A 16,598-nucleotide genomic window follows, 5' to 3' on the forward strand; every position below is an offset into this window, starting at 1 on the left:
AAAGGCACCGCTGGCAAAAGTCTTTAATATTCATGACTATTTTTGTTTATTGCAGAAAAGGTATTCAGCTTGCTTCAGGTCTCTTCCTTTTGCTTTTCTGTGTGAATTAAGTCATTTTCCTCCGTGATAATGAAATGAGTTCTATCCTCTGGGGATGGCAAGATGGAATTATGGGGGTTTATGTTAAAACTGAGCAGGAATCTGATTGAAGGGGAAATTTTCATAATTATATAAAAGTGTAAGAATGTAAGCCTTTGAAAGAAATTAAGATTGTAAGCGATGGGAAGAGGACGGTTTTTATAAGTGGGACCTATTATTTTTGCCAGCTTCTGACATCAGGGGAAAGATAACTCTTTCCTCTTCATAGATCACATTCCAAAACTGTTGCAGAGCCTAGAGGGGGCAGACAGAAGGAGCCTGGAGCCCGAGTTCTGGCCCCAGCCTTGCCCCCAGCTATCTGCAAGACCTTGGGCAAATTCCTCTGCCTCTCTGGGCTCAGAATCTATAAATCAAAGGTGAGGCACCAGAAAGTCCCAGGCACATATCCCCAGGAAATTACCAAACCTCCCTCTGAGCCTCTGTTTTCTTACTCCCCCCAAAATCCCCAGGGTTGTTCCAGGATTAAATAAGGTAATAAATGGAAAGATAGTACCTGACATATAGTCAAATGCTCATTAAATAGAACTTCGTTTAATAATGATTATGGTGATCACGGCAAGACATTCAACTCCTGGAAACTCATTTGGGTGGATTTTAAATAGATCTAATACCACAGTGAGGTCAATTATAAATGCTTCAAAATCCACTGACATCCAGCTGTCTTCTTAATTCCTGACAAAGATACCACACACTTTTATCCTCTTGGATCTTTTGTTTATGTAACATTTCAGTTTGTAAAATGTGTTCAACCACGTTTTCTCATTTGATTCTCAAAACAATTCTGTGAGATAAACAATGCAAAGAATGTGAGGATCAAAGAGGTTATGTGATATGGACGAGATCACGCTGAGGTCTTGAGGCTGAGCCCTTGGTACTGCCCTGGCTCCAGACTGGTCATATGGCACCTTCTCCACCTTACCACTCCCCAGTGCAGACCCTGAGAGGGTGCCCCCAGGGGATCACCCTCAGTATCCCTCCAGCTGCTTCCCCAATTATTGATAAACTATGTTGGCCCATTTAATTTTTTAAAAGATTTTATTTATTTATTTAGAGTGTGCACATGCGTGAGCAGGGGGAGGGGCAGGGGGAGAGACAGAATCCCAAGCAGACTCCACACTGAGCACAAGGCCCAAAGTGGGGTTCGATCTCACAACCCCAAGATCACAACCTGAGCGGAAACCAAGGGCCAGATGCCCAATTGACTGAGCCATCCAGGTGCCCCTTGATCCATTTAATTATTTTAAAAAACCATATACTTAAGAAGAATGAGAAGCCACAAAAATCAGTAAGCTACAACTTTAAAATGTGTAGAAGCCACTAAATTATAATCTAAACCAAAAAGAAAAGAAGAAATGATAATTTTACTCTCCTTGTTCAGAATTAAACTGCTCCCTAGTTTGTTTCCAAAATACGTTTAGTTACCTGAGTCTGGTCATGTTGACATGAAGGCTCTTCATGCCCTGCTGAGGCGGAAGTCAGGCTTTCACTGTACAATCATGCATCCTATTCAAACCTTCACTTGATATCCATCACACCTCTCTCAATACCAGATTTTCTTTCTAACCAATTCCCAAAAACATCCTCTTCACTTTAACACAAATAATTGCCCCCAGCATTCTTCACAGTGATCAATCTCATAGAAGGAATGTGTCTGAAAAGAATGAGAATCAGGAGATGGGAAATGGCCAAGTCTAGAGAAAAGCAGTCTCTTGCAGTTATATGTACTCAACTGCTTGCCTCTGGCCTAATCTCCTTAATTAAATGTAGAAGGTCTGTATTATTTGGCAACTATTACAAAGGGATGGTAGAATTTAAGATAAACTATCTTATAGTGCTTGGCTCTGATCAGATTCAACATTTCAAGTAACAAATCACATCTCCCATTTGTTACTTTGACCAATATCAAGAGGTAAGAGCTACCACATCCAAGACTAATCCCTGACAGGCTGGACTCCTAGAGAAGGAGCCAGCCTCCAATATGGCGCCCCATGGAAACTGGGTACAACCAAATACTGAAGATAATTATAAGTAGAGTTCTGAGCTGATGCATCCAGAGCAGAAGCCAAGGGTTCACTAAGTCACACAACTGCCACTGCAAGGCTGGATCACAGACCCAGATCACACCAGGGAAGGGCTGGTACCTCCCAAACCACGTTGCTGAGGTGGCAGAACCAGGTTGGAGGCCAAGGTCTATGCCAGGGAAGAGACAGGTGTTTCTCAGAATATGCGGATTCAAAGTTTCATAGGTGAGGGGTCCAGGTGCCACTCCTGGAGCCTCACATCTGACCTGCTGGACCCCTGTGTGCTGCCCCACCACACCATGGACCAGGAAGGACCCGACCCCTGCTGGATGAATCCTGATGCATCTCCCTGGTAAATGCTGCTCCAGAATGCCCAGTGTGGCACCACACTGAAACTCTTCTAAGCACTATCCTTATCTGATCTCATTTACCCCTCACAAACATCCTAGGAAGCAGGGGGGCACTCTTACTAGCACTGTCCATAGTAGATAAGAAAACTGAAGCACAGAGTCAATCATTCAGTTCAAGGTCACACAATGAATAACTTATTTGCACTTGGGCAATCTGACCCCGGAGTGCGAGGCCTTAGCCCCTCTTCTCTACTCTCTCAAAACCCCTCAGAATACTCACATCGGCTTCTGAAATTTTGGAGGCCTGTTCTTTTATTCGGTGATGCCACCATTTCTCGACCTCCTTTCTTGTCTGCAGTGTGTACTCTTTCGTCCATTCTCCCGTGGCACTGTAAATATCTCTGGCCCATCCCGGAATCACTCTCCTTCCCCTGCTGATGATCCCTGGCCCGCCATCTTGCTGGCTTTTCAGAAAAGAGACATAAAAGCCCAGTCTCCGCCAAGCAGAAGCCATCCTGCAGAAGGTGGGAAGATCCTGAAAAAGAGGGCAGAAAGCACACTTAGGAGCAGCCCAGAACCCTCCCCTGAGTTTGTCCTCCCGATCAGTCTGGTGTTCTCTGAACATGCGCATGCTTTCTTCTTATCCTGTTGATGACTTCCTTCCTTGAAGACGACACGGGAGATAGGGCGTGTGGGTGGCTCAGTTGTTAAGCATCTGCCTTGGGCTCAGGTCATGGTCCCAGGGTCCTGGGATTGAGCCCCGCATCGGGCTCCCTGCTCGGTGGGAAGCCTGCTTCTCCCTCTCCCACTCCCCCTGCCTGTGTTCCCTCTCTCGCTGTTTCTCTCTCTCTGTCAAATAAATAAATAAAATCTTAAAAAAAAAAAAAAAAAAGTCGACACCAGAGAACTTCAACTGAGCTAAACACAAACTCTTTAATGGAAAATATAAAGACACTCAGTGTTCCCAAATGCCAAAGACACAAAATTCCCACAGGAACAAATGGAGACCACCAGCTGGGCCAGCCCCTTGCCACAGGCTCCCAGTCTCCCTTTCCCATAGGCCCAGCCCAGTGTCTGTCCAGCAGGCTTCTTGTCCCATCACCCAGGCTTCAGAGGAGCTCCAAGCCCATGCTGGCCTGGCCCGAGGCTCTATTGTCAGAAGACATCTGAACACCTGCCTTCTAGGAGATCCAGAGACTTGGTGCGATTACTAGCATTTTTCATACATATTTTAAGTTCCATATACTCATAAGCTGAGCCAAGAAATAACTATTATTTACAAGACCGCTTATTCATTTAGTTCTTCATTCATTCACCAAATATTTATTTTATTATTATTTTTTAAAGATTTTATTTATTTATTTGAGAGAGAATGAGAGAGAGCGCGCACATGAGAGGGGGGAGGGTCAGAGGGAGAAGCAGACTCCCTGCTGAGCAGGGAACCCGATGCGGGACTCGATCCTGGGACTCCAGGATCATGACCTGAGCCGAAGGCAGTCGCTTAACCAACTGAGCCACCCAGGTGCCCTCACCAAATATTTATTGAGTGTCACTGGGTCCACACACTGTTCTAGGCACTGGGGATACAGCAGTGAGCAAAAACAAAGTCACTTCTCTCGCGACACTCACATACTAGTAAAGAAAAGCAGGTAAGCATACAAACAAATAAATACACACGTATGACAGTGGTGAGTGCTATGGTGTTTCTGGAATACAACCCATAGGCTGGGGTCCACCAGGACATCCGGCTGCCATTCAAAATTCAACTTGAATGTTTCACTGGTTTCCTCCAAAGGTCAAGTCCAAAAAATGACCTCATGGAAGCAGTTTCATATTTCATCACAGTCTAAAAGGCTGAGGTGACGGTTCATCAAATATTTACGATTTACGACTAAATAGCCTAACCTTTCTGCCTTCTTACATGAGACCACGCGAGAAGTGCTATAGTGAAGAAACAGATGTAAAACCAAGAGAGAAAGAAAGAAAGCAGGCACTTGAAGCTGGTGTTGTTTGATGCTCTCAAAAGCTTTTCCACAGCTACTCCCGTCTGGCCTGTTTTCACACAGGTACTGGGTCATGGATGTTGCCAATAGAGTTTCTTTTTTTTTTTTTTTAAAGATTTTATTTATTTGTTTGAGAGAGAGAGACACAGCGAGAGAGGGAACACAAGCAGGGGGAGTGGGAGAGGGAGAAGCAGGCCCCCCACGGAGCAGGGAGCCTGATGCGGGGCTCGATCCCAGGACTCATGACCTGAGCCAAAGGCAGACGCTTAACGACTGAGCCACCCAGGTGCCCCGCCAATAGAGTTTCTTATAGGCTTACACAAGCAGGTTTCACACTCACAGAAAATGGCACCATGGCGTTGGCATTTTACAAGATGGTCTGCCAAAGTTCTTGATATACCAAGTCTCACTGTCTCGCTGTATTTAACACCTCTTGCTTCTTTGGGGGTGGAAACAGAAAGACGGGGAAAAAAAAAAAAAAAAAAAACGCCCACAAAACCACAAAATCCAAAAAAGGAAAACCTCCCTATCCACTGGGCTTGGTTATTCTAAAATATGTAGATGTGATTATAGATATTAGGGTGAACTATATGAAAAAAGTTGAGTATCAACAAGCCCATAGGACCAACCTAATATACAGACACTTTGTACACTTGAGGCAATTGTGTTTATTTTTAAGGGTTGCGTTTCTACATAATTAGAACTATCCACAGGAGTCATGGAGTTTATGATTCCCTTACTAAGTCAGCATTTCCCTATCTTTATAAGCCAAAGACTGCCCAATTAGCAGAGGGCATAGAGAGATGCCTGCCATTTCTCTCCTGGACTTCATTCCCTAAGAATACATAAGGAGAGGGTTCTGGACTATGCTCCCCAACAGAAACAACGGGAAACAACAAAGCTACAAAAATACAAATTAACCTGAACCACAGTCTCACTAGTTTTTGCTTTCAATGTTTGTTAGCCATTGTGACAGATGAAACCCCAAAGAGTGCAGCTAGATCACCAATATGAACAATATGAAGGGAGGTCATTCTTTCACTGAAAATTCTAATCCTGTCTCTGTAACTTACTTATATAAATCGTAAAGAACACATACAACATTCTCTGTCTACCCAATGAAAATAAGCTTTCTAAATATGTTTACATAATACATGGCTCACTGACAACCTCTCCTTTACATAAACCAATGGTATAGACTAGAGAATTCTGAAACTAACCTGGGCATTCAAAGAACTTAAAGTTCATGAAGAAGGAAGCACAAGTAGATAAGAAAGTGTCAGATTATTTAATGAATGGGGAAAATTTCAAAGTAGAGCCCCATCTCAAACCATAAACCAGTGTAAATCCCATATAGATTAAAGAATTTTTTTTAAGTAACATAAAACAAAACAAAAATGTGAGTATTTAATGTATTTTTGTAAGGCGCAAGATGCTCTGTCCTGAGCAAAAAGCAATGGAAGAATTCACAAACTATTAATAAATCTGACTCTAAAGGTGTAAAATGCCTGTATATCAACACCATGAACAAAATGAGAAAGTAAGCAATAAGCTGAGACAAAATCTTTGCCAAAACTGCAGTAACAAAAGGTTACTCTATAAAGAGTTTACATATGAAAAGAGAAACATTAAAAACCCAATTTAAGAAATGGATAAAGGAGGGGCACCTGGGTGGCTCAGTCGTTAAGCGTCTGCCTTCAGCTCAGGTCGTGATCCCAGGGTCCTGGGATCGAGCCCCGCATCGGGCTCCCTGCTCGGTGGGAAGCCTGCTTCTCCCTCTCCCACTCCCCCTGCTGTGTTCCCTCTCTCGCTCGCTCTCTCTCTGTCAAATAAATAAATAAAATCTTAAAAAAAAAAAAAAATGGACAAAGGAAAAATGGCAAGAGAAATACAAATTTCTAATAAATACATGAAAAAGATCAACTTTAGAATTAATCAGAGAATGCAAATTAAAACAACAATTAAATATTTTGCCTAACAGATTGGCAAAAACCTGTTAAATAAAAAATGGGTATTTTTTTACACTGCTGCTGAGAATGTAAACGGATTCCATCTCTCTGGGTAGCAATGTGGTAACAACGTGTCAAGACTCTTTAAGGAAAAGTTCACACCCAAAGTTAGGGGATCCCCAAGATTTAGGGGGACATAGCATAAAGTGTACGCAGGGCTATGATATTGAGAAAATAAAGGAAATTTTCAACTTTTAATGCTTGTGGCCCCTGCTCCTGGGCTCCCAGGAAAGCTATACTTCAACATTTACCAAGGTCAAAATGATTCAGCAAAACTCAAAGTATGGGCTCTATTTCTGCCCAAGCACAGACTGCACATCTGCTTCATTTATGAAAGAACCAAAAAGGAGCATTCCGAACACAAAGATTAAAAAAAAGAGAGAGAAAACCTCCCTCCTCCCTGGTTCCCATAAGATTAAAGCCATACAGCTCTGCATATACTAGAAGCTTAAGATAAGGTCTGCAACTTTCTGAAATGTCCTTTGTCTAATGATTTGTAACTTTTTATGTAAAAAAAATGTATACAACCCTACACCAAATGTTCCTTTGCTGGAGCTTATATAACCCTACACCAAATGTTCCTTCACAGAGCACTCTCTTCTTTGTGAAGATTGTGTACCCTGGCAGCTGTCCTAATTTGGCCTTGACTAAAACCCACTTTCTTTTAGAAATTCTAAAAGGTTTGTTCAATTTGCCTCAACAGTATACTACAGAACTTCCTGATGCTCAACCCTGTTCCCTTCCTTTACTTTCCAGACCCTGCTCTTGGCCACTCCACCACTAAAGCCCTGATGGGCACCACCTCTTCCTGACAGCAGATACAGCCATTTTATTAGAGAACTATGACCATTCCATCAACGTGAAAGGTGTGGCTCATGTCTTGTATTTAGAATCAACTTGGCCCTTTTCTTCCTTAGCTCTGTCTCATCCAGTTCCTTGCCTAGATGCTTGGAATCTTGTCTTTTCCTCCATATCTTTCCAAAGCATCAATCCCCACTACTCCACTCCTCTAGAGTCAGTCCTGACCTCACCCTCACTTGGGGCTTAAGGTCAAGTTTTCTTGAGAATGACGGAGGCAGCGTCATGTGGTCAGAACGGGACAGGCCTGAGAACTGGACCCGAAATGACAATCATATATGGGCAGAGAAACCTACAGAAAGAGTAGGAGACGGGCAAAGAAACAACACACGGAAGAAGCACATGGGGGCATTTGTGTGCGCCCAAGAGAAAACGCACAAGAATGGACCACGGAAAGTGCATCTTAAAGAAAACAAATTTTGTAACAAAAAAATAAAGATCTTGGCTTTTGCAAAGACTAATTCCCTGTGGGATCTCAGGCAAATTATTTCCTGTCGGGAACCTCATCTTCTTTCTAGGATGAGGAGGTAGACCCACAAGATCTCTGAGGGCTTTCGAGCCTTAATACAGTAGCAATGATCTCCGGGCCACAGAGATGCACTGGATGGCCTTTCACTGAGTCCAAACCCCCCAGCCCTGGGAAGCAAAGATCCAGGGATGAATTGGAGCAGGGGAGCAGTAACATGGGAACTTGAGTACAAAACTACGTGTACACATGCATTCTTCTGGGAATGGGAAAGGGTCCAGAGCTATCATCAGGGTCCGTGGCTCCACGAGTCTGAAGACCCGGACTTCCAGGTCAGAAACCGCACGGCTCCGGGACCACCTTAACCCAGCCCGCACCTTCCCTTCCTGCCCCCATCAAGTCGGAACCTCCCGACCCGGGGGCAGAGGTCTCCACTCCAGAAGTCTCTCGTCCCGCTGAGCCCCGGGCTGAAGTTTACCTGCTCACAGGCTCTGGCCTGCGGCTCTCACGCTTCTGTTTCCACTTTTATGGCAACGCGGCCCGGACAGTCACTATGGGCGCCGCCATGTTGGCAGAACAACAACTTTATCGGTAGCCGCCGGCGCAGACACAGACAGGCGGGGGCGGAGCCGGGGGAAGCGAAGCGCGGCCCGGGGCGGACTCCCGACAGCCTGTGGGGCGGGCGCATCTGCGCGGCGACCTCGAGCTCCGCCCCCCGCTCCCAGGCACCGCCTCCCGACCGCAAGCCCCGCCCTTCGGCCCAGTTCTCCACCCCGTCTCTGGCGTCGCCAAAACCTGAAACCTGGGGGGGGGGTCACGTTATTCCAGGTGCTGCGGACATCAGTTTAGTGGCCTCAGAGTAAACTAGATGGCAGCTGGCGTAAAGAGCACTGGGACAGTCCTGATGCCCGGATTCTAATCCCAGCTTAGCTACAGCTGCCTGCTGGGCTTGGGTAGATCTTTTGACCTCTTGATCCTTAATGATGGTTCAGGATCTTCTTCCATCATATTCCGTGATTTTTAGCCCTGGGAAGGGAATTATCCGGCCATGATTGGGGGTAAAGTATAATTTTCTCATCTAAAGGTGGGCTGGGGTTCAGGAAAGCAGGATTCCTGACCAATCATTTCCTTGAGGAGTTTATGTACCCCCAACCCAACCTCTCCCTCACTCCCCACTAGTGTTTCTTGCTACCCATGAATGAATTAATGAATGAACTGTAAAGGACCAGTGGTATTAAAGTATGATTTTCAAAAAGGTAAAGCCCGTTTAAAGGAGATTTTGAAGAACTCATATACGTAGGTAATCAGGAATACCGAAATGCATTTGGTCATTGCGCATAACTGGTTGATATCCTATAGGACAAGAAAAAGTAATGTTTGAGAGCCTTCTTTTCCACAGGACTGAAATCAACTGTATCTCTGTCAAGCAAAATTCAGCCCATTACTCTCCATATTCTACATTTTAACTTCTACTCTTGCAGAGCTGGACAACAGAAGACAAGAAAATGTGCACACTCCTGGGGCGCTGGGTGGTTCAGTCAGTTAAGCAGCTGCCTTTGGCTCAGGTCATGATCCTGGGGACATGGGATTGAGCCCCACGTCAGGCTCCCGGCTCAGTGAGGAGCCTGCTTCTCCCTCTCCTGCTCCCCCTGCTTGTGCTCGCTCTCTCTCTCTCTCTCTCTGTCAAATAAATAAATAAAATCTTAAAAAAAAAAAAAAAGTGCATACTCCTCTAGCACCAGATAATCACCAGACCAGCACTCCACCCAAGGGACACACAGGAATCTTTTTTGCCCATTTCCAAGTCTTTGACAAAGTTTCCTGACAGTTCAAAATCTAAATACTTTGCTATTCAAATGGTGGTCTCCAGACTAGCATCAGCCTCACCCCAGAACTTGCTAGAAATGTCAAATCTCAGATCACATCCAAATCTGCTGAATCAAAATCTGCATTTTAACAAGATCCCCGGGGGATTTTTAGGCACACTGAAGTTTGAGACTCACTATCTTAGAATGTGAACGTTAGAAAGGATCTTGAGAACACTCTAGACAAGCCTGCTCATTTTACAGATGAATAAACTGAGGCCCTGCAGAACTGACTGTTGAGCTCAAGGTCATAAGTAAGTTGGTAAAAGGTTTGTGATTCACCACTGGACCTCTAGCCTGCTAGAACAGTGCCCTTCCCAAATTCCAGAATGGAAGGTCATTAGGAGCTTGGACAGTTTCCAGTGCAGTCCTCCGACTTCAAAAGTTAGGACACTGAGGCCCAGAGATTGGATACAGCTTGCCTAAAGTCATAAACAGCCTGTGGATGGCAAAGCCAGGATTCCAATCCAGGTCTTCTGATCTCTCCACCCCTGATACTAGATGCTTAATTTAAACTGACACCATGGAAGCATTGATGCTCATGTTAACATGCTACACCTAAAGTAATTTAGCCTTCAGGTACGTCATGTTTTATGCATCTATAACTAGAGCACCCTTTCTCTAATTTGTCTAAAATACTAAATTCTAAGTAGCCTCCACCCTTATTTTGGTTCAAAATCTCTCTTTCCTCTTAAGAATTAAAGTTAACATTGACATTTTTAGGAGATTATTTCAAATAGAATTTTTCTAAAAGTCATTTGCTTTACTGGAAAGTTGCTATTTTTACATCAAAGAAGACAGTAGCATGAAAGTAAATCCCTTTCGCTCTTAAAGAGCTTGCTGCAAAGATGCATTACTGAATGAAAGAGACTAGTTGCTGGGCCATGTAGAAAGTTACCCCACTTTTTATTTTTTAAAAAGGAAAAGAAACAAAAGAAATACATTTGTTAGCATATGCATGGAAAGAAATATAGAAAAATATGTCCCTGACTATTTCCTGTGATGATCTCTAGGGACAGGGTGGTCCTACGGGCCTTTCTTTTTATGGCAGTTTTCTGTGTCCCTTTTGCCTTTTCTGTTAGCTTGTGTGGGAGGCTGAATAATGACCCCCCCCCCAAAGATATCTAGGTCCTAATCCCTGGACCCCGGGAATGTCACCTTATTTGGCAAAAGAGACTTTGCAGATGTGATTAAATTAGGAATCTTGCAATAAGATTACCCAGGATTATCCTGGTGGGCCCTAACAGAGGCAGAGGGAACTTTGAGACAGAAGAAGAGGCAACGTGATCCCCTGAAACAAGATCTAGAAGATGAAGGACCACAAGCCAAGGAATGCAAGAAGTACAGCTCTGGAAGATAAAAAGACAAGAATGTAGATTCTCCCCTACGATTCAGTAACTCCACTTCTAGGGAGATACCCCCGAAGAGCTGAAAGCAGGGTCTTAAAGAGATACCTGCACACCCGTGGTCACAGAGGCATTATTCACAATAGCCTAAAGGTGGAAGGACCCCAGTGTCCATTGAGTGATGAATGGATGGAGTAAAATATGATAGATACCTACAATGGAATATGATTCAGCCTTGAAAAAGGAAGCAAATTCTGACACATGCTACAACATGGATGAACCTTGAAGACATTTAATTTGCTTATTGGGAACAAAGTTTCAGTTTGGAAAGATGAAAAAGTCCCAGAGGGATGGGTGGTGGTGAATAGTTACATAACAACATGAATGTATTTAATGCCACTGAACTATCCACTTAAAAATGGTTCAAATGGTACATTTTATGAATATTTTACTACAATTAAAAAAAAAAGAAAGAAAGAAAACATCCTTTTCTAGAACCTCCAGAGGGAGTTCTTCCCTGCTGACAACTCACTTTGGACCCAGTGAAACTGAGGTTCAAGCCACCAAGTTTGTGATGCTTTGTTATCAAAGCCGTAGGAAGCATCATGGTTCAGCTTCCATGAGTTGGTATGCAGAAAAAATCAAGAAAGATTGTTTGTTAAATAAAGAGACGAATGCCCATCACCATGTGTTCAGTTTGAATCAGTGCGGCTTCACTTCTCTACCCTCTGTTTATTTCCTTCTCTCTCCCATCTGGCTCTGCATTCTCTTTGTCTGATATAAAAGCTTGCATTTCAGGAATTTCCAGGATTAGGAGTCTCCATTTCTTTGACCACTTCTTCCCCTCAGTGTAAAAACAAGACTATTCCTCTATCTTAACTCACGAGATGAGGCAAATTTACTAGACCTGATATAGAAGTGCAGGAATCATAAATAATTCCAACTTGACAATTATTTCCATGCTTTTGTGACCTTCCCAAAAATAAGTCACTGGGGCAGCCATGTAAATTCTTCCCTGAGCTGTCACGTTTCAGACATTGATTCGGGTCTTCTGGGAATGGCTTTCAGTCATCCAGTATGGAGATGAAAGCAAATCGCAAGATTCTTTCAATAAAAAATGCGCCAGCCCTGATAATCAAATCACTTAAGGTGTAGATAGGCTCATCATCTATGCTTCCCAAGCGCACCTGTTCTTCCCTCTTTCCGGATCACGGCTCCTGGACTTCCCTCGAGGAAACCACCCCTTTACTCCGATTCTGAGCCCTTTACCTTTGAGGGCTTCACCTCTCATCCCCCAGGTCTGGCTGAATCCAATCTGTTCATTCCATCCCCTGACCATGCAGACAGTTCAGGCAGGCACTTGACCTAAGCCAGAAGCCTAAGCATTCTGCTGGGAACATTAGAACCAGGATTCTCTTTCCTGGTTGCTAGTTGCTGCCTTCCCCTTCCAGGATCACATTAGAAGAGCCTGCTAAGACTGGATGCAGGAGAAGGAGTTGGTCCTGGTGCCACAGAAGGATCTGCCAGATCAAGCCCTGCCTGAACCGAGATCGCCTTTTAACTTCCCATGCACAGGAGCCGGGGAAGCCTCTTAGTTGTTCAAGCCAGTTCAACTGGGGTTTTCCATTTATCACAACAGAAGGTATCCTGCTATACCCACCTACCCAACTGACAGGGATGCTGCCCTTCACCCTCCCTCCACATGGAATCCATCCCCAGCTTTTGTTACCTATGCTGTCAAGTAGCTTTCCCCAGCCCTCCACTCTCGCCTGGCACCTAATACAACCCCCAACCCCAGCTGAGGCTCTCCTCCCCTCCTACCTGCACTGTTGCAATAGCCTCCTTACCACGTCCTAGTCATCTATCTGCCACTTTGGACACCACCCAGTGGGTACTTGGTATATGTCTTTTAAATGCAATCTTTTAAGATTGGCAAGTTCACAGATTCTACATTTGTGAATTCACCTACTCTCTAAAATTGATTTGTGACCCCAAAATCAATACTCGTGGCGCTTTTGTGGTCATTCAGACATACACAGGGGAGTGAAAAATTGGAGTGCCCCTCTCCCCCAGCCCATGCGTGTTCCCAGCTGAGGCTGAACAAGGTGACACTCCACCTTCTTGTTTTACCTCTTATGCTATCAACAGGTTCTTTTCCCCAGGAGATTATATGCCATGTTTTTTATATTTTTGTACTTTTTGCTAGCGAATTCACTGTTTAAAATGGCTCTGAGGAAAAGTGCAGAAGTGCAGGCTCGTGTTCCTAAGCACAAGAAAGCTGCGATGTGCCTCATCAGGCACGAGTTACAGGGCTCTGGGCTAAAAGTTCAATGTTAATGAACTGATAATATATATTAAATAAAGCGTCTTTAGGCAGAAACCCACATACAAGAAATGGATCAGCTGACAAAAACTTTATGACCAGAGGCTTTCAGGAACCTAACCCTGCATTTTCCTTAGGAACCATGCTTCAGTATTCACTTTATATCACAATTACCGTGAATAATGTGAAACAACTGTATGTGGAAAGCAAATAGGAGTGACCCGGACTTTCGGACATCATAGTCATCTAGAGCACATGGCTCTGGGCAGAGGCAGCCTGGCTTCGAAGCTCAGCTCGACCCCTTTCAAGATGAGTGATTGTGGGCAAGTTCCTCAGCCTCCTTGAGCTTCAGTTGCTCTCTGTAAAAGGAGGATTATTATACCCACCTATTAAGTTGCTGGGAGGATTAAATATTTTTAAGTGACATTATTATATTATGTAAAGTGTTTTTGCCAAGTTCCAGACAGGGTAAACACTCAATACATGGTACCTTTTGCTTTTATCATTGTTATTGAATTTAAAGAGCTGGTCTGAACATACTGCTAAGTGGTTGACAAGTGCCAAGATTGTACTGGAAGGAAAGAGATCTCCTGTCTGGTACTGACCCCATTCAGGCCAGGAGCGGGTGGCGTGGATGGGCCTCAGTGATGTTCCCACCAGAGTGCAAGCTCCTTGAGGGCAGGACCTGAATCTTGCACATACCCTCAGTGACACCATGCCCAATGAATAAGCTCAGGAGGGAGGCAGATCCAGGTTGGAATCACAGTTTAGTCACTTACAAGCTGTGCAGACTTGGACAGATCACCTACCCTGCTTCTCTTACTTCCAACAATAATGGTGTCTGCCTTGCAGAGATGGTGTCACTATTAAGTACAACAACCCATGTACAATGCCCCCTATGGTGTTTGGCACATGGGTCTTTTGGTAAATGTTGGATTCCTGTCCCTGCAGAGGCCAGCTGGCTTCCTTGATTATATCTCAGCTCATTCACTGACCCCTCACATCCCGCTCCTTGGCTGTAATTTCCACTTTTCCTTACTATATTTAGAGCCCCCCTACTACAAAACCCCATTGCTGTGGTCCCTACGTTTATCATAAAAGTCCCCCTCACCATTTTAACTAGTGTCATAGATAACTCTTTAACAGTTCTTGCTGAGCTGAAAGTCAAGCCTAGCATTGATGTGCCAAAAGACTCACAATAATCTTTGCAGAGCGAGGTCACTAACTAGGAAAATAAGAGTAGACGCCCTTTTGAAAGTTGCCACAATGCAATCTTGACCTTTAAGGGTCAGGAGTAAAATCATTATTTTCCTAAGGGCCTGATATTTAAAAGTACCCATTTTTGTCATCCCTTCGAGGGTACAAAGTCTGCTGAAAGTGACCTCTTTTGTTGACTTTTTAAATTTGGGTTCCCTCCCCCCAAAAATGCCTTATAGTTCTTGAGTGTTTATGAGAAATCACCCCATTTGGAGTGATTCACACCACAATTCTACTTGGACACAGAAACAGACCTTGGGATTAAGCTTTTAATCTGTTCATTATAGGAGAAAAAAAATTCTTCCCATTGCTGCAAATCTTCTTAGGCCTTGTGATTGCTTCTAGAAAAAGATAATCCTATTTGAAGAAATACTGAATGTATAAAACAGTACAGATGGTCCCCGACATACGATGGTTCTACTTATGATTTTTTGACTTTACAATGGTGAGAAAGTGATATGCATTTGGGCGAAACTATACTTTGAATTTTGAATTTTGATCTTTTCCCAGGCTAGTGCTATGTGGTCTGATCCCCTTCTCGTGATGCTGGGCAGGGGCAGTAAGCACAGCTCCCAGTCATGTGATCACGAGGGTGAACAATAAATACAATTACAGCCGTTCTGTTTTTCACTTTCAGGACAGTATTCAATAAATTACGTGAGATATTCAGCAGTCTATCATCAAATAGCCTTGGTGTTGGATGATTTTGCCCAACTGTTGGCTCATGTAAGTGTTCTGAGCATGTTTAAATTAGACCAGCCTAAGCTGTGATGTTCGGTAGGTTAGGTGTATTACATGCATTTTCCACTTACAATATTTTCAACATGTGATGGATTTATCGAGACATAACCCCCTAGTAAGTCAAGGAAGAGCTGTATTGAGTTAAATTTGACCTGACTATATTCAGAATTTGTTATTGCTGGTCTAAGAGTGGCCTACAGGTAACATGTATTTATTTGCAAATATGTGAAATGTATCTTGCCCATGTTTTGGTGATATGTGCAACTTGAATAAATAAATGTCAGGAAGATCTTATAGTTCCTACACCTCTGCCACTAATTTGGCATTTAGTCACCATCTTTTGGCATCTCTATATTCTTGTAAGGTTAAGTAGCCCTTGAATTTATGTGCATGTGCCTTCTCCCAAGTAGACAATAACTAAGTCAATGATCATACTTCTCTGATCCTTGACCAGCAGTATAGTTTTGTATGCAGAAAACACAAGTTGTATGTCACTCCCTAAGATCTAGCTTATTGTTTTGCAGCCCAAGTCACACAGCAGGCAAATAGAGACAGCAGAGGCCTCAGTTTCCTACTCTGCCCAATTTATGGGGGGTACAAATTATGTACATAAAGCATTATCAAGTGCAGGGCACCTGAAGGGAGCTTGGGAGGTGGTGGGCTGATAGTAATTGTAACAGTAATGTAACTGGCCCTCCATGCCCTGCAGGGGCTAGAAGGGCTTGCTGGCAGTAGCTTTCCAGTGGCTGATGACAAACACATCCCAAGTAGAGAATGTGGTGCCAAACATATCTATACTTTTCCTACCAGTCACCTTTCAGACCAGTCTGAACGTGTGTCTGAGAAGCACCTGCAGTCCCTTCTTTCTAGTCTCCTCTTTCCTCCTTCCTCATTCCCTGTAGTCTTTTTTACCTTCCGTGACCCTGCCTAAAGAGTTTCTAAATCTACACGACAAATGGCCCTTTCTCTTCCTATATTGGTTGCCTTTTGTAGCAGAACTTCACGTTCTTCTGCTCAATGACCTCTCTCCTACCAGTGTGCAAGATAAGAAGAATAGAGGGAGATGAGGGACTGAAAATCCTGGTCAGCCAAACAATAACAACAAAATCACCATGACCATAAGCATCATCATCACCCATCAGCATCACCACCATCATCATCACACATCAGCATCATCAGCATCACCCATCAGCATCACCA

At 43.8% G+C, this 16,598-nt stretch overlaps 1 protein-coding gene across 4 annotated transcripts in view; it reads right to left on the reverse strand.

Annotated features, from left to right (window-relative positions):
• Window positions 1-8,463, reverse strand: part of LARS2 (leucyl-tRNA synthetase 2, mitochondrial) — a 147,760-nt gene extending 139,297 nt beyond the window's left edge. For 2 of the 4 annotated variants that reach the window (XM_034998144.1, XM_034998145.1), the window contains exons 1-2: window positions 8,345-8,461; window positions 2,811-3,065 (exon numbers count right to left, since the gene is read on the reverse strand). In XM_034998144.1, the coding sequence (XP_034854035.1) occupies window positions 2,811-3,044 (234 nt within the window). In that variant the 5' untranslated portion in view covers window positions 3,045-3,065; window positions 8,345-8,461. Of the gene's footprint in view, window positions 1-2,810; window positions 3,066-8,344 lie in introns of those variants that run through there. The other 2 variants (XM_034998143.1, XM_034998146.1) reach the window with 2 other exon arrangements.
• Window positions 8,464-16,598: the final 8,135 nt, after the last annotated feature.

Source organism: Mirounga leonina, unplaced genomic scaffold (assembly GCF_011800145.1).
Source record: "Mirounga leonina isolate KUSES-001 unplaced genomic scaffold, KU_Mleo_1.0 Mir_94, whole genome shotgun sequence".
Taxonomy (NCBI): Eukaryota; Metazoa; Chordata; class Mammalia; order Carnivora; family Phocidae; genus Mirounga; species Mirounga leonina.